This window comes from Rhipicephalus microplus, chromosome 1 (assembly GCF_043290135.1).
Source record: "Rhipicephalus microplus isolate Deutch F79 chromosome 1, USDA_Rmic, whole genome shotgun sequence".
NCBI lineage: Eukaryota > Metazoa > Arthropoda > Arachnida > Ixodida > Ixodidae > Rhipicephalus > Rhipicephalus microplus.
In genome coordinates this window covers 7,074,494-7,101,422 of record NC_134700.1, presented here as the reverse complement: position 1 = coordinate 7,101,422, position 26,929 = coordinate 7,074,494, and the positions used below count along the sequence as shown (strand labels likewise).

Sequence of the window (26,929 nt, the reverse complement as noted above, 5' to 3'; positions counted from 1 at the left end):
AGCAGCCGCCGAAACCAGCCCCAGAGCACGCCGATGCCGCTTGGGGCGCTGCACGCACGGGCGGGGGCAGCCTTGTGCAGGCGACATATGAGTGAGCGCGCATCACTCTTCACAAAAATCTCCCCCACGCTGTGGGGGTGACCTGTTTTCAGTGAAATTGTTTTGATCAAGCAAGTGCAGGGCAGTACATGGCACTTAAGCCATTTAAAGTTTCCTTTCTGAAAATCATTCTTAAAAAGTCCTATGAGCAAGACTCAATGCCAACTTTCGTGGACTCAATTATATTGCAGTTATTCGCAGTGGAGCTGCAGGTGTGCTGAGAGATTTCAAATTACTGGAAGGCTTTCTATTGATTTGAACATGAATTCAACCTCGAGCAGAAACTTTGCTACCTTTTACAAAAACACTTCATTTGCCAGATATTCACGCAAACAACATTCATAGCTTTACTATTCACCTTTTCTATTCATCTTATGTTTCGTTTATGCCTTTAAAAAAAGAAGTGTGACTGAGTGAGGCAATAATATTGCACCAAGGGAATTCGACAGATATCCAAAGCTGTGCCGAGATGCTACTGCAGCCTGGGCTGGCAGATTTCTTGGTGTAGAAACAAGTCGTAGTGTAAGCATTATTTAAAAAAAGCAACCAAACAGGTTACTCAACAAAAAAAAATTGCATTGCCACTCTACCTTGCATACAAGAAAGGTAACGGGCTACCGTAACCTAACGCACGTCATCTTCGATTACACACCAAGATCAGAATTTTTGAATCAGTGTGCCCTCGCTCCAGCAGCATGTTGAACATGGTACCAGCATCATAATCATTCTTGCTAAGCTAAACATAAACACAAGTGTTAGTCTGACTAGGCACAAATAAATGTGGATTGTACCTACCTCAAAAAATGTTTATGATGAACATTCATTGTTTTTCAGGCTACCTTCTCTACTGGCCTTCTTAAACCACGAATATTTTTATTCATCTAACCTAAAATCAATACACTAAACGCTTCGCTCATTTATTTTCCCGAATGGTACATCTCCCAGAATTTCGGTGACTTTATGTTCAGAATTTATGTTCAGTACATCTCCCAGAATTTCGGTTATGTTCGTGCCACGTCATGACTATACATATGTATTCCCTCGCTCTCTATTTGTGGCACTTTGTTTCATAATTTTTGTATTACTTGATGTCATGTTATACTTGTAAATTTTATTTTTTATTCAACGTGTATTGTTAGTTTATTTATATTCTACATTAATTACTAAATTACCAAAAAAACATGCTATACCAGTAACGGTGTTACTCATGACGCATTACCACCAACACTGGAAACAAGACAGGCATTCCTGCCCTCATCACGATTACTAAAAAGTACAAGATTTCTCGCAACATAGCTTGCCACATATTATACGGGGTGACCATACGTCCCTCAGCCAGAGAACGATTCATGAGCAACAGACACTTCTCGTGGATAAGATGAAAGTATTTCGCTGTCTTCCTTGTCATAATCAGTCGCATACAGCATTTCTTCTACAAACAGAAGAAACTCTACGTCAGCCACATTGCCACTCTTGGGACTCGTTGCCAAGATGAGTTGAGGCATCGAGTTTTGCGCCTAGGCACAGTGCAGCAACGCTGTGTTTTCTTTTTTATTGTTGACATCTTCAGGGATTTGAGAGAAAACAGCGCAAAGCACCCATTCATAAGTACTTGTAAAGCAGCGACCGCCGGTAAAGAAATAAAAAGCAGCGCACCCAAAAAAAATCCTGCGAAGTGTGCCACTCACTACCCCCGCCGCTGCCATCTAGCCGCAATGCTGCTAGCGGCAAGGACCTTCTCCGGTAAACAAAAAGTGCTGTGTTCATCACACTTTGCCATTATAGCCAACCTACCTTAGGCACCGCAAATAATGTGCCCTTGGGTAGAATACATTTTACACATACATCATTGTACATTTTAACATTATCACAGTTCCTCGCAGAAATTCTAAAATCTACCCAGGCTTTTGTGATGTGCACTCAATCTGATTAGAATTGTTAACACTGTTTCAAATTATTGAGATGCATCCAAGTACAACACACATCGAGCATGTCCAAGAGCTTTTAATACTAAAAACCTAAAAAGATGCAGGCATTGCACTTTGTGTTATCTGCCAATAAATCGATGAAATTCAAGTGTTCACTCCAGATGAGCTCAATACACTCGAACATCATTATAACAAAGTTGCCCCTAACACAGAAATAGGTTTGTTATGTCCAAAAATTCGTTATAAAAGTACATTCCTAACACTACCAATTCCAAGACCACTTTTATTTACTTCATTATAACCGATATTTCATTTTATCAGGCTTCATTAGAGAGACGTCAGAGTAACTAAATGAGGAAGAAATAATAGGGCACTTCCGAACGGAAAAAAAAAGGACTCACAAGGCTGTAGTTTACAGGATTCCATGCCACCATGTTGCAACGTCGTGGCTGCTTTGGTACTGCGAGAAAAGAAGAGACATTGCTTTGTATGAGCCTTGCTGATTCCACATTACTTGAGCTTGTCACCACCATTGGCCGATATGAGAAAGAAGCTCTCTTTCATGCTTTTTCTTCACCTTTCTGAAGGAGTTGAAATTATTTGCACTTTACAATGTTGAAACTCAATCTAGAGAAACCCAATTTTAAAAATTTCTCAATGGAACAAAAGCATGTCTCTTCTCAGAGAAGGTATTTATAGGATTCAATGTTGCCATCAACTCAAATTATTGAAGCTTGCACGCCACTGAGCTCGATATAACAAAGCAGTTCCAGAAATTAATAAGCAAAATGCATCAAGTTCTTCACAATTTTCAGACAGATAGTTCTTTTTTATTTGTGAATTGCAGTCCTTTTGGTTTAAAACAACCACACACTGTAGTCACGACATTTGTTTATTTTGACGAGACAGCACACAGCAGTGGGCAGTACTTTTACATATAAATGGCACTGCGCCATATAGCTGTTTGTTGTCTTTGCAAATACTCCCACAAAAGCACAGTGATTTTGTATTGTAATGGTTCAAGCAAAAGATGGCACAGGTCATCTCCCTGGAGCTTCCACGTCTTGCCTGCTCACAAATGCAGTGCACCTGCCCTTAGATGCCAGCCACTTGTCGTGGCTTCACGTTACTGTCCAGCTTGTATGCACCGGCCAGACATCAGAGGAATTCATACTCTCCTAGACACATGCAGGAATGTATTAGTGTCAAATAAAATGCTCTGGTGCTTTGTCTGTTGAGCATCTTTATGCCTGAAGAAGAATAACTGACATTCTCCACGACAGAAATTTCACAGATGAGGCTTTTACATTCACGATGACATCACTACACACATGAAACCTAATTTCAATAGTCAATGGAAGAAAAGTTACAGTGGTGTCTTGCTCCGTGAATGTGAGCAACATACAAGCAAATTGGTGCTATCCGCTTGAGCATTGGCTGAATTATTGTTGCATACACTCCTTAGGGAAAGCAATAGTTATTAGGCCTTTGCCTAAGGAAACACAGTGATCCTCATTAGTGTAGACACTGAACAAAACAGACTGTGTTAGAATGCCGCTGAAATACTGCCACGTTCCATTTCCCAAGTTTTGTTATCGTCCCAAAACACTACACAATTCTCAGCGCAAACCGCGCCTGCAGTTTTCGAGAAGCTTCCGGACTGTAGTAGATCATTTAGATAAGATCACGCCTACTCTGCGAACTATACAGATTATTCTGCAACCTATGCCACCGCCAGCGATAACGCTACAACATCCGACGGCAAGAGTATAAATGCAGACGCGCTTCGCCGCTTGTCACTAGTTGATCGACGGCCGATGCTCCGTTCGCCTCTATCAGTCCAAGACTGCTACTGTAATCAGACTTTCCGTTTACCGGGCACAGGTTCGCCCAAATAAACAGTTAAATTCCAACGCAAAGTCTCCTGTCTTCAGCCACGTCACGACCCCGTGACATCTGGTGGAGGTGCGGGGTACCGATCCCGTACCTCTCGCAGACCAAGCGAAGAAATACACACTGACGCTGGCAGCGTAGGTCTTGGCGCCGTTCTTGTGCAGAGGGTTGACGGACTTGAAAGGGTTATTAGTTACGCCAGCCGATCGCTATCCAAAGCAGAAGCCAATTATTCCACAACAGAAAAGGAGTGCCTTGCCATTACCTGGGCTACGTTGAAATTTTGCCCCTAACCTTTACAACAGGCCCTTCAAAGTTGTGAGCGACCACCACGCCTTGTGTTGGCTAGCCACCTTGAAGGACCCTTCAGGTCGCCTCGCACGATGGAGCCTGATACTTCAAGAATATGACATTACTGTCATTTAAAAGTCCGGAAGGAAACACTTCGACGCCGACTGTCTCTCTCGTGCGCCTGTCGACCAACCACCGCCCGACGACCCGGATGACGACTACTTCTTGGGAACGATAACTACCGACGACTTCGCTGAACGAGAGCGGGCCGACCTGGAACTTAAGGCCCTAATAGAATACCTTGAAGGCAGGACCGCTGAAGTCCAGAAAGTATTCAAGCGCGCACTTGCGTCGTTCTTCCTGCGAAACGGTCTTCTCCAAAAGAAAAACTTTTCACCGCTTCGAACCAAGTACTTCCTTGTGGTGCCTTCAGCTCTGCGACCAGAACTCCTGTAGGCCCTGCACGACGATCCGACAGCAGGGCACCTTAGTGTTTCTCGCACGCTCGCGAAGATACAAGAAAGGTACTACTGGCCACGTCTTATTACCGACGTCACTCGTTATGTGAGGACAGGCCGGGACTGTCAGCGACGCAAGACACCGCCGACAAGGCCAGCGGGACTTCTGCAGCCAATTGAACCACCTTGCCGACCTTTCCAGCAGGTTAGTATGGACCTACTGGGGCCGTTCCCGACGTCGTCTTTCGGAAACAAGTGGATCGTGGTAGCTACCGACTACCTCACCCGCCACGCCGAGACAAAAGCCCTGCCAAAAGGCAGTGCATCCGAGGTAGCTAAGTTCTTCGTCGAAAATATCGTCCTACGTCACGGTGCCCCGGAGGACCTTATCACTGACAGAGAAACTGCATTTACTGCCGACTTAACTCAAGCGATCTTGGCATACAGCCAGACAGACCACTGCCGGACGACAGCGTACCACCTACAGACCAACGGCCTCACCGAGCGGCTTAACAAGACGATCACCGACATGCTGGCAATGTACGTCGATGTCGAACACAAGACGTGGAACGCCATCCTTTCGTACGTGACCTTCACATACAACACGGCGGTGCAGGAGACGACGCAGATATCTCCATACAAATTGGTCTACGGAAGGAGCCCGGCAACGACACTCGATGCCTTGTTACCCAACGTCACCGACGAAGAAAACCTCAATGTGAGTGAGTACCTTCAACGCGCCGAAGAAGCCCGACAACTCGCGCGTCTCTGTATCAAGAATCAACAGACGACCGACAGCCGCCGTTACAATCTTCGACGACGCTTCGTGGAATAACAGCTCGGTGAACGTGTTTGGGTGTGGACGCCAATAAGCCGATGTGGACTAAATGAAAAGCTTTTGCGACGGTACTTCGGACCGTACAGAGTGGTTCGACGTCTCGGCCCACTTGATAACGAGGTTCTCCCCGACGGCATCACGAACTCTCAACGATGCCAATCGCGACCTGAAGTCGTCCATGTCGCGCGCCTCAAGCCGTTTCATGGGCGTTAACAAACTGAAACAGTGTTTTTTTTTGTATTATTATTGTATCGTAATCAATTCATTGTACTTTCTTGAATTATTGTTGTACCTTCATCTTTAGTTAAAGCATCGGGACGATGCCTTTTTCAGAGGGGGGCAACGCCACGTTCCATTTCCCAAGTTTTGTTATCGACCCAAAACAATACACAATTCTCAGAGCAAACCGCGCCTGCAGTTTTCGAGAAGCTTCCGGACTGTAGTAGATCGTCTCGATAAGATCACGCCCACTCTGCAAAACTGTACAGATTATTCTGGAGCCTACGCCACCGCCAGCGATAACGCTAGAACATTTGACGGCAAGAGTATAAATGCCGACGCCCTACGCCGCTTGTCACTAGTTGATCGACGGCCGATGCTCCGTTCGCCGCTATCAGTCCAAGACTGCTACTGTAATCGGACTTTCCATTTACAGGGCACAGGTTCACCCAAATAAACAGTTAAATTCCAACGCAAAGTCTCCTGTCTTCGGCCACGTCACGACGCCGTGACAATATCATATGGCATTCATTTATTTGATGTTCATACCGAAAAATGCAATAAAAAATAAAAGGTGTATTTCTATCAGTTCTTGCAATGCATTATCTCCAATATCTTTTAATGCCACATCCATCACACCAGCCAACGTTATTTTTCAGAAGCCATTTTCACAGAGTCTCACTGTTGCTCGTGGTTCCATTCATTCATTGCATGCTGTCAAGAGATGACAGAGCAAAACTTCAGTCAGCCAGCTTTTCACAGTGCAGGGGTGAGATTGACCAAACGGCTCACTTTCCAAACGCAGTCTCACAGGACAGCCAGCATCTCTACTGTGATGCATTTCCAGCACATAGGCAAAATAGGACGCACACACGAAAAGAAAAATGGGCTTTCTAGCTGTGCCCTAGCGATGACCAACATGCTGCCTTTTTCCTTTCTGTGTGCCCATGCATTCTCTCCTACAGTATTTTGCCTAAGCGCTGGAAATGCATTAAAGTTGAAATTCTGACCAGCCAAGGAACAACCTGTTTTAACAAGTGTGCCGTGTTCATAGACATTCGCAGCAGACTTTTTCTGGAAGTACGCTCTCTTTGTTTTTTAGCTGGTATGAAAGCATTGGGCAAAATTATGGCGTGGCATTCATTTGAAGCCCTTGTCTACAAATTATCTATATAGTTAAACTCACAGTCAAGTTGCGATAATGACAAATGGCTGACACATTGATTCTTATTTCTAAAAATGTGATATGCTTCAAAAATTTCACACGTGGTTTGAAGCGGATGGCGGAAAAGTACACTGATTTTTTCAAACAACGGTTGACATTTGCAGGAATTGCAATGTGAAGCTAAAATGAAAAAGGACTACCTTTCAAGGAACTCAAATGCTCCCTGTGGTGTACATTCAAACATTGGCTGGTTCGGCTGATGTACATGCGACCGCACGATAGCGGTATGCTATACACCACTCCTAAAATACACTTAAACTGTTTCGCATGTTTCTGCAAACATCCTCTGTTTTTAGACACGCCCTGTGCCATGCTGTGGGCCTCCTCTTTTGAGCGCTCATGCTGTGTGCCTACTCTTTGCTTAGTGCCTGTGTAACTCCCGCGCTCCTAGTTCGCTGAACAATCACACACATAATACCATGGTTAGCGTTGCATTGTTTGTTGCTTTCAAGTGAACTCCACGCATTGTCAAAAGTTTCCTGCCCGCAATTAACACATCAGAAAGGCTGCGACATCGTGCCGGTACGAACGTAAGTGCATTTCCAGCTAACTTTGATATCGTTTTGCTGGTTTATTTTATTTTTGTCAGTTTATTATGGTGGTATGTATTCGAGCCGCTGAGCCTAACTGGCACTTAAAACATGAATTGCAATTGTAACCTTCGCTGATGTGCGGTTTTCTTTCATGCGCGTGTGTTACACTCCGTACAGTCCCGCGAGTGTGCGATTATGTGGTTGCGCGAGCTCATCGTGTGCCCGATGTCACATCGTGTCTGCTATTTGGCACATCTCACACTAAGCCGCATTCACACAGCAGTTCCTATACGCCTATAAAGTTGATATTCTCATAAAATGGGAGTGCAAGCACGACGCAAGAACAACAACAAAAAAAAAAAGAGGCAAGCTGTTGCTTAGCAGAGGTTAACGCTAAGATAGCTGCCTCGTGCCTAAGTAAGCGGGTGATGCGATACAGAAGGCACGACTAAGCTTATCAGGCTCTTTAGTGCCATTCCTGACGTCTGCTACTACCAGCATGCACACCTAAACAACAATCGTGTGTTTTTCATTGCTAACACCATGCAACATCAATTGAGTGCATGACTTCATTTCACAGTACATATAGACCAGTGGATATATTTAACGTATTACAGAGTGAAGGCAATGTCGCAGACTTCGTAAATGTATTTCACGTTAAGTTCGGCGTCGTTGCCACGTATTGTCTGCTCCACATCGTAAATGTGATTAACACACTTTACTCCTTTAAAGTGGTTCGCTTTTCGAAGCGCCTGACCACTTGAGAGATCTTTTTGAAGCAGTACAATGCAAGCCACTGCAACTGCAGCGCGAGAGCTCAGCACATGCACAGAAGTGAGCGGCAGCGTGGGAGAAGAAGGAAAAGGCATGACATCTACCCAGTTTCCATTTTTTTTTTTTTTTTTCGCCGAAGATGGTACGGCCTGTCCAGTGTCGACAGTGCCAAAGAGCCACTTGGGGAGCCTATACTCCCCCATGAAAGCATTGTGTGTGGCCGTCAGAATGCAAGCATAGCAAGCTGATGAGCATGCAACAATTGGTGCACTTCCAAACTTACCAAATTCTTTGCTGGCCCATTCTTGGTCATGAAATGTCCGGCCAAAACTGCAAGGTGCACAATTTCAATTATTAAAAGGGAGGAAATTGCATCAACTCAAGCAACATTGTTTATAACAGGGCCATGAGTCAATGCTCTTGTAAGCTACAAGCAGAGGTCTATCTATTCCTTAAATTTATTGTGTCCAATCTCTTATACCAGCAGCTCAACCCGAGGGTAGAAAAGGGAAGACGGTCAGATGAGGCACCCTTACTCTACACAGCATAGACAACACACAGCTTTTACCTAACTACAAAATTGTGAACCCAGGGCAAGAAAAGCCTGCTGTGTCAGCCAGCTTGTGAAGCGTAGTATTGTAAAATACTGTTTGTCTAATGCTCTGCGAAATTTTTGCAAGCACATGCTCCAGGAAAGCTTAGCACTTCAATATAAATGGTCATCTGAAGCAGGATACCCAGAAACCCTTGTGGCTGAAGACTTCCTGAAAAAAATTTGAACAGTGAAGCAGGGTGACAAAAATTGCGTGGCAGGTTCGAGGCGCACAAGAAAAAAGCCATTTGTATCCCATATGTTCACCAGACGTTTCATAACCTGAAAAAGATAGGAAAATGTGTAGGTGTCCATGTCGTATTTATGGCTCCACTAAAATTTTCAGTTCTTTATAAGAAAACAGACCTATGCAGTAGCACAGAAGAAAAATCGTGCAGTATTCAACATCGAAATCGGTTTGTGTCTTGTGACGAGGGCATTGTGTGGCATGTGCCATTGTCTTGCAGACATGAATACATAGAGCCGACGGGCAGATGCGAGAACACAAGGCTAAAAGAGCACAAGAAAAAGGTAATAGGCGGAAACCAGGGACGTCTCAGCTTACACTGCAGCAACTGCGGCGATGAACCTACGCATCGGTTCACTCAGTTTTTCAAACTTGAGTTCGATAAAGTGGTTTATCGCCACAAAGACTAGTGCATCAGGGAAATAGTAGAGGTGGTAGAAATTGCTCGTGCGGGAGAGGTATGTGTCACTTGCATTGACCAAGAATGAGCTAAGGTTTTTAGAAACTTAGTGATTAAGACTTGCTGATACCACCCAGTGCTTTACTTGCTGATTGCTTTTTTTCCTTTGGCTTTATTTCTTTGCTTCATCCATTGGCTCTGCGCAAGTATTTATCGTCAGTGGAATAAAACAGTTCAAAGTCGGTGCTTTTTACTCTCTGTCCGGGCAATCTTTTCTAGTTTTATGCACTGTTACATATATTTACTTCTGCAGCAGTACAGCACAGCAGCAGATTGGGGCAGCAGGGTGCAAATGGCACAGCACTTCCACCCATGGCTTCCCTGGTTCTCCAGCAGCACTTCTGGGTCAGTTACTCATGAAATATACAAAAATTTCTTTTGAGAAATTTTTTTCTCTGTGTGGCCATTGTTGAAAACAGAGCAAAGTACTAGATGCAGACAGGACCAGCACTGACTACCAACTGCTTGGTTTATTAAAAGGGGCACAAGTATAGATTGAAATGAAAGACGCTGGGAAGGGGGAACGCATCAAATCTTCTGGCAGTGCCATCCAGCCGATTATTTGCACTGTTTTTAACTATGGATATGTTCACTCTCTTTCCCATGTGGGCCATCACATTCAATGCAGTGCCAGTCGACTGTAACCGAGTCTCTACAAGACCAGGCGTGTTCAAACTGCCGGACAACTAACCTGACCAGGTTGACCTTTCCAGTCGGACAACTAACCTGACCAGGTTGACCTTTCCAGTGTCTTGGCCCACAGCAAGGAGTACATCAGAGCGGGGGTTCATGTAACAGCTGTAGCACTGCAGAGAAAATAAAAGTGAACCCTTTCACTGTGGTTCTCTCAGCATCCACGGAGGCTTTCACCTCAAATGCACTTAACAAGCAGAACAAACACATTCAAAACCATGCCATCAAGCATGAGGGTCGACAAAGAAGAAAGCAACAGCACAAACATAAGAAGTGCTGCCCAATGCTTTATTGTGTGTGCATGCGCATATAAATTTGCCGACAAACACAAACGCTACGAGGAGAACATTAATGCCCCATGTTTGTAAAATATATATGCAAACAAGTGAAAAATATATGAAGCTGAAAGTTCCTAGGTGAAGAGCGATGACTACTCTCCTTTGTCAATAGAGAGTTTTAGTTTAGCACGTGCAAAGCAGTATGCGCGCAACGACTAGAGCACTACGTACGTTACAGCTGAGGTTGCTTCCTACAGTATTAATTTAGCGTACACGACAACGGACACATAAACTGCGCCTAAACGTCAACATCTTTGTCTTGGAGTGCTACTTGGCGCCACCTAGTGACTAAAAAATAATCTACAGCAGCCAACTATAGTTGACACGAGTCAAGACATGAGACAAGCCAAGATATCACTAGCAGCTCCGTCCAACCACGAACATTCCGGGCATTAAAAGGCATCCCCATCAGCTCCTGTATATTCACAGCGATAACTGTACGGGGTTGGCAAACGGATTTAAGCTCTTCACGTAAGCAAGGAGCTCTAATTCAAGGTAATCTTAAAATGCACCCAGAATTCACTCTCAGCCATGACCACACTGCTGCTTGTGCTGCTATTGGTCATGGCCATCTTGGTTTTCATGCTCTCACGAAGGGGAGATCTCGCGAGAGCCACTGCTAAGGTACCCAATGGCTGTGGCGTGCGCAACGTAAGAGTCGAGATCTAGTGTACGCCTTCGTCACCTGCGCAAACGCACGCATCTCTCTTACGTACAGCGCATGCGCAGCAGTGCTCCCTCTCGGGCAATGCATGTGCTAGGCTGTTGCGCGCGCTAAACTAAAACTTTTTATTGGTGCAATAAGCCCCATATACGGTATTTCTCGTGCTGGCGGGTCACCACAGTGCCTTAGCACCTTAAAAGATCAAATGAAGCATGACACCGTCAAGTCACAATGTAAGGCCAATGTGAGCAATGTGAGGCCAAGTGGCTGCCAAAAGAAACCTTCATTAAAGTGCAGTGTTCATCTACATGTCAGCCAGTTTGGCATATTCAGAAACCACAGCACAGAGAATTCCGAGAATTACTTTGATAGATACTGGTGCAAGTCTTTCTGTGATAACTAATTTTCAAGGAATGACTTGACCAGAAGGTTATGTTAAGTTAGGACAAATCCTTCCAGCTTTTGGGTAGTGAGCGGTGCATTCTTGTGTCCACTTGGAATCTACACTGTGTCTGTGTTGCTGGTAGAACGTTCACGGCAGAATTCACAGTACTTGCTCAATCAACACGTTTCACATAAAAAACAGCGCCAATAACGAGGGACAAGAGAAAGAAGGAGACAGACAGCTTCATGCCATACCAACTCGCCCAAGCAACCACGTTAGCTTCAATCAACACACCACGTTATCCTTGGCATAAACTTATTGTGAAAGTGTCGTGCGACCGTAGATTATGCAGCAGGCAAAGTACTGTTGTCCGCTCTTGCCTAGCAGCCTGACTGTGAGAAAGGGAATGCACACAGACACATTATAGCTAAAGACACTCTTCTACAGGTGTGCTTCACGACAAGTGTACAACTTACCCCTTTGAAAGCAGACTCGAGTTCAGTTCATGCGAAATTGTGATTGCGCCATTGCCCATACGTTGTGTCCAGAACGTACCACACTGCATTGCATCTCTCTCAGGTGAGAAAGCTTAATTATGGGTGATGTATAGCTCCCCTGAGTCAATTGTACTCCCAATTGGTATGCGCTTTGTCCTCTTTGAAAAGCAGAACAGTATGTGTGTTAGAGCCTTAAGCGATGCTGCAAAGGCAGATCCTGATGAAACTTCCGGTATGTAATATAAATTCTCGAAGATGGTTAGCCTCGCAGAAATACCGAGGCCTGGTTTCACAACTGGCTAGGCATGCTAAAGCATTTACAGTGGAACTTCAATTATACGTCCCTCAATTTCATGACCACCCACATTTTATGACAAATCGGTTTTATCCCATCAAAATCCCCATAGACGTAATGTATTGAAAACCTTGGTCATACGATGCAGTTTCAATACTGACCCCACATCTTACGACGACTTTCAGGTTCCATTCGAAAGAAAAAAAATGCCTTAACCAATTGTTGAATGGCCACTTTAAAACCAATGCCTCAGCTTTCGCCAATAAAAAGGAAAAAAGGATAGTGGGCCAAAAACACTCCTAAATGTACAAACATTTGGGAGTGTTTGTACATTTGTAACTTTTGTAATAACAAAATAACAATTTTCATTTTTTCCCAGCATAGTAAGATAATGAAATGCGCTGGATTCAGACACTGTAGCACAGCCAACACTCCAAAAATTTCTAGAAAGTATTAGGAATATCGTGTTGGTGTCTCCAAGTTCTGCCTAAAACTACTAGAATACGGGTAAAAGCTTTCACACTCAGTTTTATTTTCTTGAGTCTCTTAGTTTGTAGGCCATGTATTGTTATATATATATATGTTTTTATGCCGTGTACATTGGCAAATCTCATGATCACGACACTTGAAGTAAAGATGTTACTACTGTGTGCGTTTGATTATTTGGATAACTTGCTGTTGAATTACCTTGATTGTACAATGTTTGTACTCTCCACTCCTATAATAACCCTCATGGAGGATTGACAGTATTCAGTAAATAAATAAATAAATAAAAATAAATAAATCAAACATCATCTAATTATTCACGAGTGCAAAATATGAACTTGCGTTTTTCTAGGTTGACGATTTAAAAAGTTGAGAGATAGGATGACTTGTTAGAATGGAAAACTTACTCTTCTGGAAGTTCATGCACTTCTACACATGCCTCGATCATGTGCCTACATATTCGGCACCATTAACTAGTCAAGCTCTATTCACACACAGTAGCTTCAGTCAGCCGAAAAGCTGATATTTTCACATTTTTGGTCGGTGGAAACTTTTCCTCCTCTATACATATAGATGTCCCACTCTAGAGTTTCGCAGACACGTAGTGCCACCTGCCAATGCAGTTCTGGGTAGTTTGCTGTGAAAACATGTGCAACTAGCATGTGCAAAAGAACAATGATCAGGTGTGTTTGCACATTGAACAGTCAGGAAAAAAGCTACGAATTTCTCTCCACTAGTCGGACACATCGCTGAACCATCATAAAGTGCTTGTTGGTTTCCTCACAGAACGACAGCAAAAACAAGAGCAGACGCTCTGGACGAAAAAAGGCCTCAAATGATGCTACTATTGCTTTGTGAATTGGCACAGATGTAGACGACTTCAGTTTTACCGATTTGCATAGCTTTCGCGAAGCATAATGGTGAGGGCGCTGGCAAGTCGTTGCAAATGTGCTGGGTAAGCGTATTACTCACGTTCTCCACAGCTGGTGCCATGAGAAAGTGTGATTATGTAGGCCTCCTGTTAGTACCCTTGACAGAAAACCGTGGTGACTTTGATTGTAAAGCTCGACAGAGCCTCTGACTGTGGTGCGTGCCGTTCAACAATAAACTGGTGACGCGCGTGGTAAACATTGCACACGCCGCGACCACCGATAATCTGGAGTAGTCGCCACTACACAGCATCACGCACGTAGGCTTTGAAAGCTCCAAGTTCTGGCTTAATTTAGAAAATGTGAATACGTACATCATATAGGTAAATCGCAAATTGTTGGCCATAACCACAATCAGGTATTTCTTGCAGTTAGCCACTACGATTGCCGGAGTTATCTCGTATGCCTTGGTTTTGCCTTCCGGTGTACACCAAGAAAGTGAACATGTATGTACAAACGGAAGCCAACTGTCAACAAGACATTTTAAGATTTGTAATAAAACAGTTCCACACACTGGAAGCAAGAGATGAATGGAGTATGCAACATCAAAGGTGCAAATCGCCGGGGCCATTTGTGCCGGATAAAGCGAGCCTTGTACCACGGATTGTAAGGTACATTGCTCGTGTATGCACTTCATCACCTTGGCATCATGCATATACCCAAATTTAGTGCATTCAGGCATTACATAATGCACATCGATGTGCTTGCCTGGAATTCGATGTCATGCGATGCTCACTTGCACTTAAATTGTGAGTTGCAGCACGCCAAAATAACCTATACATGAGCCTCTGAAGCAAGGTAGGATTGACAGAAGAACCTTGCCAGGCCCTTGATTTCCAAGAAACCGCACCTCAACGCCAACGAAAGAGGACGGTTGACGCAAATTCACTTGCGGGCGGCTCTCTTTGCACTACCCAGTTATGAATAGCATGGCGATGAGGGCGGTGGCGGCGTTTTTCACAGTGCCGCCTCGGCAGAGTCTGACACCTATACAGCTGATCCTACCTTTGTCGCACTTGCAGTCACAGGCTCGTGCACGCATAAGGGTGCGACACAGCTGTTTTCACCGTGCCAAATTACTTTCACTTGATGTCAAAGTTCAAAAATAGCAGTCAAACATCATTACAGTAGACTCACGATAACTGAAGCTCTAATAATTCATACTTTTGGTCAATTCAAACAAAATTTAATTTTTTGGTTGGCCCTCTATATTTTCAATGTATTTACAAACCTCTTATTTCACACTCATCACCTAGTTAATTCATACTTTTGTCAGTTCCATACCGGAAAATACCTGATACTTTGCCACTACTATTTAAAAATTTACGTGCTTATATAATCCTAACTGTCTAAAAGTTACAAATAAGCGCCTTAGGCCTTCGAGGAAAAAGGCATTGCTAGTAAAGAAATGTTTTAAATCAAACACATGCATGGTGAACCATGATGCTTCTCAACTGGTATAGAGATGTTTGTGCTGAAGGCACATATAACAAAGAAGCAGCTGTCAATGCGTGATTTCTTTAAAAGGACTGGTCAGCAGTAAACGGCCAATATACTTGTGGACCTTACACCTCTGCTTTTTGTTCATTAAGTGCAGTTATGGTTTAAATATGCTTGAAAAATGTTTAAATGTCATGAAATCAATGCCTAATTATAATGTGTGGTGTCACCTTGCCCAGATTCATATTTGAGAACTTCTGATAGCTCAAACTTCTTGATCAATCAATCAATGCTCCTACTTTTTTTCCTTTTTCACTTTCTTCAAACAACGACACCCGGAATGTCCCGGCCATTGCCATGAAATTTGGCGCCTTCTTTGACCGGCGTTATAGTTTTCAAGCTGAAAAAGTCGGATAGATTCAGTCTCTTCCACGTTCAGTGAAAAACCGAGCTAAAAAAAAGAAACTCAATAGTAATCCCCAATTGGATGCAATGCAGCAATTACATCTAATGTTACATTTACCCAATACAAGTCTGTGCCTTCTGTTGTCATTTCCGCTCCGAATAGTTCTGGTGAGCCCCACTACGCTGTTGTGTGGTCTGTTTTGAAGCGTTAGGGGGCCTTTTGAAGCGGCATTATGCATAGGTTAAAGGGAAATTTTCCAACAGCTAGACCTCCCCCTCTTTATTTTCCTGAAGATTTGGATCACAGCTTCTTGGGTTGCTTGCAAGGCACTAGATAAACATAGGCACACCTGCCAGGGGTGCTGGGCCCCGCCCATTTCAATAAGTGGTCACGTTGGCTGCATACTGGGCAACCAACAACTGATGCGAATTTTTCTTGATTACATTAATCACCAGTTATATAATGAAATATTTCCTACAGTTCTGTGGTGGAGATTTTCCTTGGGGCTTTTTGCGGGGCAAGCTACCTATGCTAGACTTTCATGGCATGTGCTGTAGCACAGGAGAGCCAGCTAGCGCTGAACAAGAGCCCTATAACATTAGATCACACATCCATGCTTTTATTCTGCTGTGCCTGACCTGAAATTTATATCCTCAACGATAAAATACAGGTGTTAACGAGCAAACATTTTATGAAGCGAATAAGCTACTTCGTGCCTCAGGAAAATCATTCTTTCTTTTTGAAAAAAGATATCATCACCGCCGCTCAGTCTAAGCTGCTGAGAGCCAATGAGTGTGACGAGGTTTTTTTAAAGTTTAGGTTCCCCAGGCTGAAAGCGCCAAAAAAAAAGTTGCTGCTTTAGTCTCCGATCAACATGATCAGCCTTGCCTATGGTTGCTTGCAGCGATGGCGGCAGTTCCGGTTCCACTAAAAGGACGAATAAAGCAGTAGACTCCAGCACAGTGGGAAGCTAAGCTTTTAAGCTTGCCCTCGGTCCACCGGGCCAGAGAAATGATAAAGGTCCGTGGTTTTTACAGTGAAAGCTGTTATGAGATCACAACTGAGGTCATGCGCAGTTGTCCGCCACCGCCGCTGGTGTCCGTAAACACATCGCGCAAAATTAGAAAAAAAAAAAAACCTAGCACCAAAGACACAGCGGGGCTCGAAACTTGCGTCTGCTGAGTGCCAGCCCAGTATTCTACCACTGAGCTATGCCGGTGCTTGTGACTTGTTGTCAAACCTAGCACAAAAGACACACTGGGGCTCGAACCCACGTCTGCTGGTTGCCAGCCCAGTATTCTAACACTGAGCTACGCTGGTGCTTGCAACTTGTTGGCAAACTTGCCTTAGGCAGGCTTGATGTCGGGAAGCAATCATGTTAATACAAATTATAAAGCGTTTTAAAACAGTGAAAGAACAACCAGTTGTCGAATAATGCGTATAGCATAAGGAGGAGGCCGTCCGATACTCCAACCCATTACAAAAGCTTGTTCTTGTACCCCTAGTAACTGTGGCGCATACCCACTTCCGCCATAATACCTCGTCATCAGCCACTGCATGAACAATTGGCACGAAATTCCTTGCAGCTGTCAAGTGGATACCATGCATCTCGGAAGAATGTCAAAAAATAGCATAGTGAATGCCGGCCTACTACCCAAAAGTTTATTATTAATGCCCTAGTGGGTATCTAGCAAGTGTGCTTGCAGTAGTTGCCCAATGAGTGTTTCTCAAAGAATCTGAAAGGCCGCTCTTCTAGCTTTCGCTGTGACTGTGCTGCGCCTTCCGTGCAGGCCTGGCATTTTTTAGACAAAGAATAGTGAACAGTCAGGCTAATTGATTGTCATTTAATTTCAGCGTAATTTTACCGCTCAACATACCATAAAGGCCCGCATATAGCCCAGGGATTTTTCTAAATTTTAGGGCATAGAATTTTGGCATATAACCGGAGACGGGTATGTGCCACTGGTTTGTGGATATGTGCCACAGGTGTTCGACAGTTTATATCTACCCAGGAACGGCGAGAACACACATGGGTAATTTTAACACTTGAGCATTAAGAAAAAAAGCTGACATCGATAGCATTGACTGGACGAATGCAAAGAATAAATGTCTTTGTCCCAGCAGGAAATGAATCCTAGTATTCTGCGTGGCAATCAAGTATTCTGCCACACAGCCATACCAGGGACTACCTTTCGGGACTACCTTTCATATAGACCCTAATGCAGTGAAATCTCGGTATAACGAACTTCAGGGGGCCACGGCAATCATTCGTTATTTTGAAAAGTCGTTATAGTGAAAGCCCAAAAATTAACCACAAATTTTCCACCGATCAAAACGACTTACTTTTAAAATGACGGGTCCTTGAACCAGTTTTTTACGAGAAAAAACAAATGCACATGTGAACACTAAAAAATACACGTTTACTTAAAGAAGTCCTTTTTTTTTTTTTTTTGACGCGTTCAGCACAAACTTTGCAGTGCGAAGGTCTCCAGCTCATCCACATTCCTGTGGTGCGATTCAGTGTTGCGATAAACTTTCTCGCTTAGCGAAAACTGTTTACGCTTTTTCATCGCAAGCAGAGATGAATTCATTGTAGTAGCACCACAGCGCAAACGCTGACTTGCTTTGCAGCGGTAATAATCACCGAAAGGAGATGAACACGACTGACAAGACCTCCTGCAGCACTAGAAGTGACAAAGAAAAACCCGAAGCATATGGCTGTTGTCGCCTTTTCCGAAGAGAAGAAAGAGCTAAAAAAGAAAATTCTTCACGTTTCGTTTTCTGCTCCCTTGCTGTCTCAGGTTTACTGCGCCCATGCTTCGTGCTCCGCAACTACCAGTCTGCCTCGCAGACCTTGCCCTTTCGTGTTGTCCTCGCCCTTCGCCTCAGCGCTTGTAAACCTGCGGCGTCGACGCTTCAACAAAAGAAAGAAAAGAAAGTCCTCCTTTCGTTTTTTTTTTTTTTTTTCCCTTCCACACTGTAATGTGTGTTTCGAGAAGCAAGGCATCCGTTCTCTGTGTTGTCTGCTTGCGTACCGCTCCGGTGGTCGCTACAGATTTCAGAACATGCCTTCGTTGTACTGAGGCATTGTTAATACAACGGGGACCTAAATTAGCACTAGTTATTCTGAAAAGTTCAGTATATTGAAATACATAGTAGTGAAATAATTTTATATTGAAATTATTACCAGTCATCACGAGATTTTTTTAAAAGTTCGTTAATCTGAAAAGTTCGTAATTGTGGGGTTCGTTCTACCAAGATTTGACCGTATTCCTGAAACCCCAATTGTGAATGCTATGCTGGCTTTCTAAATTTAAAAACATTACATATGTACTCCTACGATACAGCCATGACATTTGGTTAACATCAATTGAAGTCAGGTGTCATCCGCTTAAGCTTATTTATGTAGCAGTGTCCAGGACTACGATTCTCGCGAGCAGCAGCGCTTTTTGTCAGCTTACCGCTTGTGGTGTTCTTAAAGGGACTGTCTACCTTCCTTCATTGCTCGCCTGTCTTGTGTCGCAATAAAAAGCGTACTATGTGAAGTGACTAAACTTGCAGCGGTTTCTCTGAAAGGTGGAAATTTTTAAAACAAAAATTTTCAGTTCGTGTTATGTCTCCTTCCATCAGTGAGATGAATGCCCACAAGACTGGTCAGTGCCAGTAAAGGTCGAAAACTGAAACCGCGTGCGGTTTTTGCAGGCTTTATCAAGCTTCCTTATTAATAAAACAAATACCTTAGTGGTCATTTTAGGCACACACACACTTTTTTGTTGCTCTCATGAGCGGCAGCAGATGCTGTTGTCCCGTTTCTCCGCCGTTTGCAGGAAGGCATGCAGGCAAGCGAACACACTGCCGGCAGTGTCACCGGGTGCCTAATTTGAACGCGTGAAAACAAAAAAGCAGAAATTGGTCTCTGGCACAACCTAAAGCTGCCTCAAGTGCATAAAATATCAAGTTAAACGTGTTTGCTTTAAAGCAAATTAAGTCTACCTGCGAGGATTTCTTGTCCTGCCAATAGATTGTCATGACTGACCACATTCGCTGTTGGGTGACGCTAGTGGTCACTTTTTAACTACTTTCAACATCAATTTGAAATTATAATTCCTTTTTTCAGGCACGAAATCATGCTCGTTGCCACCAACATGATAAATGATCTCTTCATTTGCGCCACAAAGAGAAAAATTTTTCAGAACGGTAGACAGTTCCTTTAATATCCATGTTGTTGTCGGCATTGTTACGCAACTGTAAACAACTAGTGATATAAAACATATACGGCTGTCTAACGAATGTCTGTGTATGCATTTGCACATACCTACATACCTTTAGTGTAACTTTGTTATGTTTCACTAAATAAAAAAATTGAAACACAGTCACCTTGCACACACATGCTTGGCATAACATCGATTTCCGAGGTAATCTCTTCATTTCAGATGTGCGAGATCATCGTTTAGTTGCCTACTTTGTTTGTGTCTATAGCTCCGCACTGTTTAATCACACAAACTCGACCTCTCAGGTCCGCCAAGGTAGATTAGTGGTTACAGCACTCAGCTTACACCGCTCAGCCACTGACATGAACGTCGCAATATTCGAACCCAGACGGTCACATTTTGCTTCCAGCAAAACACTAGAGACCCACGTGTTGTGCAATGTCAGTGCAATGTCAATGCACGTGAAAGCACACCTGATGATCGAACTTGAGCATCCCTCATAATCATAGAGTGGTATACGTACGTAAAACACCTGATTATTATTAACTCTCAGGACTTATCTTCTTTTTCTATGCTTAACAGCACTACAACAGTCGTCCAAAAAGTTGTCTTATGAGTTGGTTACTTCTGCACTGCTTCCTACAGCCATTATATTGTATCCTATAAAAGATTACCATTTACCTGAGAGAGGCAACATATATTACATATCCCAGAGGATGGCCTGAGCTAGTACGTCCCGGCCTGCTACACAGCTCTAGCAAAAAGGAGTGATGAAGTATGATGGTGGCCGAAAATGGAACCTTGTGTCCAAACTAAGCACGACAGGCAGCGCTATTTGTTGAGCGCAATGAAGCACACTGGCAGATTACGAAAATGGTCTGACAGATCCCAGAGAAATGTGATTTTCAGCTAACACTTCAGCCAGTCTTCCACTGTGACAAGACAGGAAATATTTTATGTTTGACCGTGGATGCTCACAGTTCGGGCACCACAGTGGCCCACCAGTGCTTTACAGCTGACGATCGCAGGAGCCAATCTTGGCTATGGAGGCCACTTTTTCAATGGAATCCAAAATGCCTGAGGCTGCGCACTTAAATTTATCTTTCCACAGTCCTCCACTACGGCATTCTTCACAATAATAACGTGGTCTTAGGACACCACATTATTATTATCATTACTGCTCCATGGCTCCCAGGCTCGTACTATGGCTCCCAGCTGGAACACTGGAATGCATGCTTGCTGGGCTCCTACCTATTTTTCGGTAAGCAGCAGTTTTTCCTATGTGAAAGTTGCTCTAAGAGTGTTCACACCAAGTGAGTAACATGGCCTGATGAAGAGCTGCAACTTCTGAATTCTGGATTATGTTTCTTTTGCTGCAATATGTGTGATCTGAACCATGCAGATGCTAAGTCTAGTGAAAATGACACAGTGGCTTGCTGCGGTGAGGAATGTAGCTTCCAAACCGTTCTGTCCCCATGTGTGCCACTGCAGGTGGCGATCTCGCTAGTCTGCAGGACGCGACGCGCTAGACGGAATCTCGTTCCTCAGCAACGAGGTACCCAACTAAGCGGAGGAAATGGGTTCCTGCGTAAAGATCATTCCCAGAGTGCTGAACAAGCCGACGTCATCGTCGCCCTTCAGTGAGAGGTCCACTTCCTGCGTGAAGTGTTGACGAACCGCGCAGCCGCCGTACCAGTAAACGCAGCTGTGCCGAGCGCAGGAGAACGGTGACGGATCTGCGATTTCCAAGCTGACTGCCTGCTGTGAACAACCTCTCTCGAATACTTTTTCGCTATCGAATTCACTGCCAGTTGAAGACACGTCCGAGCGATGGAACATGACCCCTGTGACAGCCCCTTCTGCAGCTCTTCTTCTACATAAAGGTTTCTGAAAGAAAGAAGAAACCTAAATCATTCGCGGCAATGATGACTCCGGCTATTTCTCTTGCTCAATGACCCTATCGGCCACAACGGCCAAAGGCCATTCTTGGCTTGAAGCTGAGCTTGAACACCACTGCTGCTGACATGAAAAAATTACAACATATTCAGGGTCCGAATGATGAAGAGTGGGGCGAAGCTGGGTCCGCGTGCCGCTGCCGCGCCACTTCAGCCTCCCATTGTTGTACTGCAGGGTCCTCGTGGAGGCTTCTGCCTCGCACGCCCACACGTCGGGGTCCCTACTTCCAGCGCGAGCCGTGGCTGCAATGCGCGCACGCTCAGTAGTATTGTTAATCCTCAGTCTCAGAGCCTCTGAATGCGCGAGCGTTCACCAAAATGGCCTTTTTATTGTACTATGAAGCACCCCCTGGTACGGCGCCGCCGAAGAACACGTAATTGTAGTCGCGCAATCGTCTCTTTCTCCTTCCGTACGTGTGGTATTAATCCCTCTTTTCGACAAGTAACGCCCTCTAGTGTCGTACCATTTGCATTTTTCAGCGTATAGTACAAGTATCGCCCTCTATGGCCAGTTCAAAAATTAATAAGGGGCAGTTAACCACAACGAGGACGCACAAGCCACGCCATAAGAAGCTACGCCCCTAAAAACACAACTCCAATGGATGTCTCCCATCTCTTGCCAGCATTTTCAGACTGAATTTCAGACCTATTCCTTTTTCTACATCACGGTTGATGAGGAAACACTACAGCGCTTGAATGACCCTTCGATGTGGTCTCTGGGACATCTCTTCAAGCCTTTCGTGGGTTGCTGCATGATAACATGCTTCATCTCTCTCAGCTAGTGTCTACTGTCAAAAGGGTGGTTACGTGAACATTTTTTACCACAATGCTCGTGGTCTGCGTACTAACACAAACGAGATTTTCGCTAATGTTTGTTCGTCTTCTTTTCCTATTATCGCTATGTCTGAAATCTGGCAGGGTCTTGAAATGCTCTCATCTGCCTCCCCCCCCCCGAACTTCACTACCTTGCGCAGGGACCACGATTTTAGTGCAACAAAACAGAAAGACAGTGCCGTGCTGATTGCCATTGACAGTTCACTGAAGTCTGTTAGATGGAAAAACCTGTAATCTTTTGAAGATTCAATCTGGTTAGAAATCGGCCTGGAGCACCGAGAAAAATTGTTGATTAAGTGCTTTTATTTATTGCCCAGCATTTCCTTGCCTTGTTTTATGATGTCATGTCTTACATTGAACATGTGATTTCTTCTCACATTGGGCACAAGATTATTGTTCTTGGTGGGTTTAATGTACCTGGAATTGATTGTAGCATGCTTACCTTTTCTCATTAAAATCACTTCATTGAGAAAAAGTGCAGCCTGTTCTTGAATTTTCTGGTGTTTAATTATCTTGCAACAAACCACAGTCGTCAATTACAGAGACGTCTTAGACGTCTGTCTGACAAACGATTAACCTGTTGAAGTTTCATGCTACCCTACCTCTCTTGTTTGTCCTGGTAAATTCCACCCACCACTTTATGTAAGATTATTTGTATGTGCAGAAACCATGAGCTATAGCAGTCACTTAAACGAATTTTCAAGATTTTCTTTCAAGAGCGGTGATTACACGGGATTTTTATCATTACTTGTCAGGTGTTGATTGGTAATGCTACTGAAAAACAAAATGTTGATGACTAAGTTCAGCAGTTTACAGATCTTGTATTAAACAGCATGTGTAAGTTTATTCTGCAATATACACCTAAACATCGTAAATATTCCCACTGGTTCTCCCATGAAATTATAGGTGCACTGAAGCATAAAGACTGCACGCACAAGAAGGCTAAATGTCCTCCATTCAGCAAGTGGAAGTTAATCTCTTCTAGAACTCTCTTTAAATGCCTATACAAACGGGACCACAGTTCATTACATTGCACAATTAGAAAAAAAAAATCAGAGCATATCCACGGAGTGAATGATGATGAGTGGGGCGAAGCATCCGTCAGCTCGTTCGTTCTTGCTTCCGTCCTGCGCGCCCATCAGTGCGTCCATCCATGCGTCCGTCCGTCCGTCCATGCGTTCGTTCATGAGTCTGTCCGTCCATCCATCTATCTGTCAGTCTGTCCGTGCATATAACCGTCAGTACGTCTGCGCGTCTTTCCATCCATCCGTCCATCCATCTGTCCGTGCGTCCATCCAGTGAACACTCCATGTACCGCCATCTCCCATCTCGTGTCCCCTGTGGCGCATACCCCCTCTGGAGAGATTATGTTCGACCGGTGACTACGTACTACTACATACATACATCCAAGGATAGGACAGACCCACGCCTTAAGGGACTTCGCCCTAAATATCTTTCTGACGGGCCAGCTGAGTTTTTCAAGTATGTACACAAACGGTTTAGCAAAAGTGGGGAGCCCTTCAGGCTACTAGACTGTGATAGTGTTGAAGTGCATGCTGTAGCTGACTGTTTGGCCTCGCATTTTCATCCCTTTATAAGGCCTCAGACAGGACAACGGCACAAGGCAGTTGACACATAAGATGGCATCCCTTCTGCCATACTTTGCCATACATAATTTTCATTGTATCAAGTTTCAACGAAGCTTGGTACCATGAAAATGCGGATCACTTTGTTTTACCGTATTACAATCACTTCTTTTTAAACAGAAAAAATTGCCGGGGGGGGGAAGGGGGGTGGAGTTTCCATTGAAGCCGCTGCACCTGGTTTCCAAATTGTATATGAATAAAACATTGTCCCCAGTGATATCAAATTGACTTCTATTAAGAAAAATAGTGTATTTGCTGTTTTGTACAGACCACCAAATGACAATACCTTGGCGTTAAGTTCCTTGATTCGTTGCTTTCATGTGCAAGCGAAAATGGTTGGCTACTAACAATAGGTGGCAATAAGAACATTGACATTGCAAAAGACTCCAGCGTGGCAAATGATTTTTCATTGGTATTACAAAACAACGGTTTTCAGAATCTTATATCAACACCTACATTCATTACGCTTTCAACGGCATCTGTGCTAGACTTGTTTATCACAAACCAAAACACTGATAGCATTCACTCTGGCGTTATCAACAGTAATATTAGTGATCACCTGCCTACACTTTGCATGCTTAACCGTAACAGTTCATAGAAACCAAAGGATTGGCTTCAACTTCTGTGCAGGAACATTACGTCTCAAACTTTAGAGATGTCAAGGAATAAGATTTCTAGAATAGACTGGAGGGAAGTATTTACCATTGAGGAAAGCAATATGTGTTATGATTTATTTGTGAAATTTTTCTAAAAGCATTATTTAGATTCTTTTCCAACGCAGACATATCGTAAGCAAGAACGAGTACATAATCCGTGGATCACACGTGAGTGCATAAACCTCATTAAGTGTAAGATAAAGCTTTTTGAGAAGTTTCTTATGTCCCGTAGCACCAAAGATTTAAAAGAGTTTAAGAAATTTCGAAACAAGCTTATAATGATATTAAAAAAGCAAAAACACGATTACTATATGCGTGTATTTGACAACGACTGCATGCGTAGCTCCAGCGAAGTATAAAGAAAATAAATGACCAAGAAAATAAACAAGAAAACCAAAGATAACAGGTTCGACAACCTCATCATAAATGGCAAAATGACTGGTGGAAATGAACTCACCAACTTATTCAACAATTTCTTTTTGCCCCGCCGCGGTGGTCTAGTGGCTAAGGTACTCGACTGCTGACCCGCAGGTCGGGGGTTCGATTCCCGGCTGCGGCGGCTGCATTTCCAAACGAGGCGGAAATGTTGGAGGCCCGTGTACTCAGATTTGGGTGCACGTTAAAAAACCCCAGGTGGTCAAAATTTCCGGAGCGCTCCACTACGGCGTCTCTCATAATCAAATAGTGGTTTTGGGACGTTAAACCCCACAAATCAATCAGATTTGGGTGCACGTTAAAGAACCGCAGGTGGTCAAAATTTCCGGAGCCCTCCACTACGGCGTCTCTCATAATCAAATGGTGGTTTTGGGACGTTAAACCCCACAAATCAATCAAATCAATCAATCAACAATTTCTTTGTTGAGATTGGACATAGCACCTACTGTCACGAATCTGCTTGTCGTGTTCAGAGATTATCTCACACAATGTATTTGCAGCCAACATGTGCCGCTAAAGTAACAATGTTGTATCAGTCGCAGTCGTGATTAGAAATAAGAACAAGTAAATACATTATAGACTTAATTGCACCAGGCCTTACACACATATATAACACCTCTTTTTCTACTGGTATTTTTCCAGACAGCATGCAGGTGGCTCAAGTTTTGGTAATTTACAAGTAAGAAGACAAAAATAGCTTAAGCAACTATCAACCGGTGTCAATTTTGCCTATTCTTTCAAAGAAACTTGAAAAAGTAATAAACTGTGGAATTAAGAAATTTACAAGAAAGTACGACATTACATATTAACAAATTGCCAATTCGGATTCAGGAAGGGCCTTTGCACAGAGAACGCACTTCTGTTTCGAAGAAGAGGAAACATTATACAATTATGAAAATAAACACATCAAGCTAGGCATATTTCTAGACTTGAGTAATGCTTTCGATCTAGTTAACCACTCAGTTTTATTTGAGAAGTTAGAACATTAGGGGTTACGTGGAACAGTACTTCAACATCTTGGCAGCAGCGGCACGACCAGCGAGCGCACGCCTAAGATTTCGCTCCATATTTAACAGCCGCAACAGGAGAAGACGCTGTGACTGAAAGCACCACGGATCCGGGCCGGCGCACTTCGGTACTCGTGTTGGCATCATTCTTTCATCGAAAAGAGAGGCACAACGAAAGATTGCACTGTTGACGTCACCGGCTGCCACAGCGACGCTACTCGGACACGGCCAACGAATTTTTTACGAGGGGTGTGAACCATCATTTGGCAACAGCGGCACGACCAGCGAGCACACACCTAAGATTTCACTCCATATTTTACAGGTTGGTGAATATCTTTTTATGCCATTGTTCTGCTCTCCGCCGCTGCTGCCAAGCGTTGGTGTGTAGTTGTAGTGTGAAACTTCAGTGACATGTCACAATTACGTTTTTGTTCATGTCGTCTTGAACCAGAAGACGAATGCCCGCTTCTGGCTTGTTCAGAATGTAAATTCGCA

General features: G+C 43.9%; 1 protein-coding gene across 9 annotated transcripts in view; it reads right to left on the bottom strand.

Moving 5' to 3' along the window:
• The window catches only part of mio (GATOR complex protein mio), a 768,187-nt gene that overhangs the window by 604,092 nt on the left and 137,166 nt on the right, over positions 1 to 26,929 (bottom strand). For 8 of the 9 annotated variants that reach the window (XM_075896295.1, XM_075895366.1, XM_075865082.1 and 5 more), the window contains 3 exons: positions 10,284 to 10,363; positions 8,542 to 8,588; positions 2,429 to 2,487 (listed from right to left, as the gene is read on the bottom strand). In XM_075896295.1, coding sequence (XP_075752410.1) covers positions 2,429 to 2,487; positions 8,542 to 8,588; positions 10,284 to 10,363 — 186 coding nt within the window. Of the gene's footprint in view, positions 1 to 2,428; positions 2,488 to 8,541; positions 8,589 to 10,248; positions 10,364 to 26,929 lie in introns of those variants that run through there. The other variant, XM_075865845.1, reaches the window with a different exon arrangement.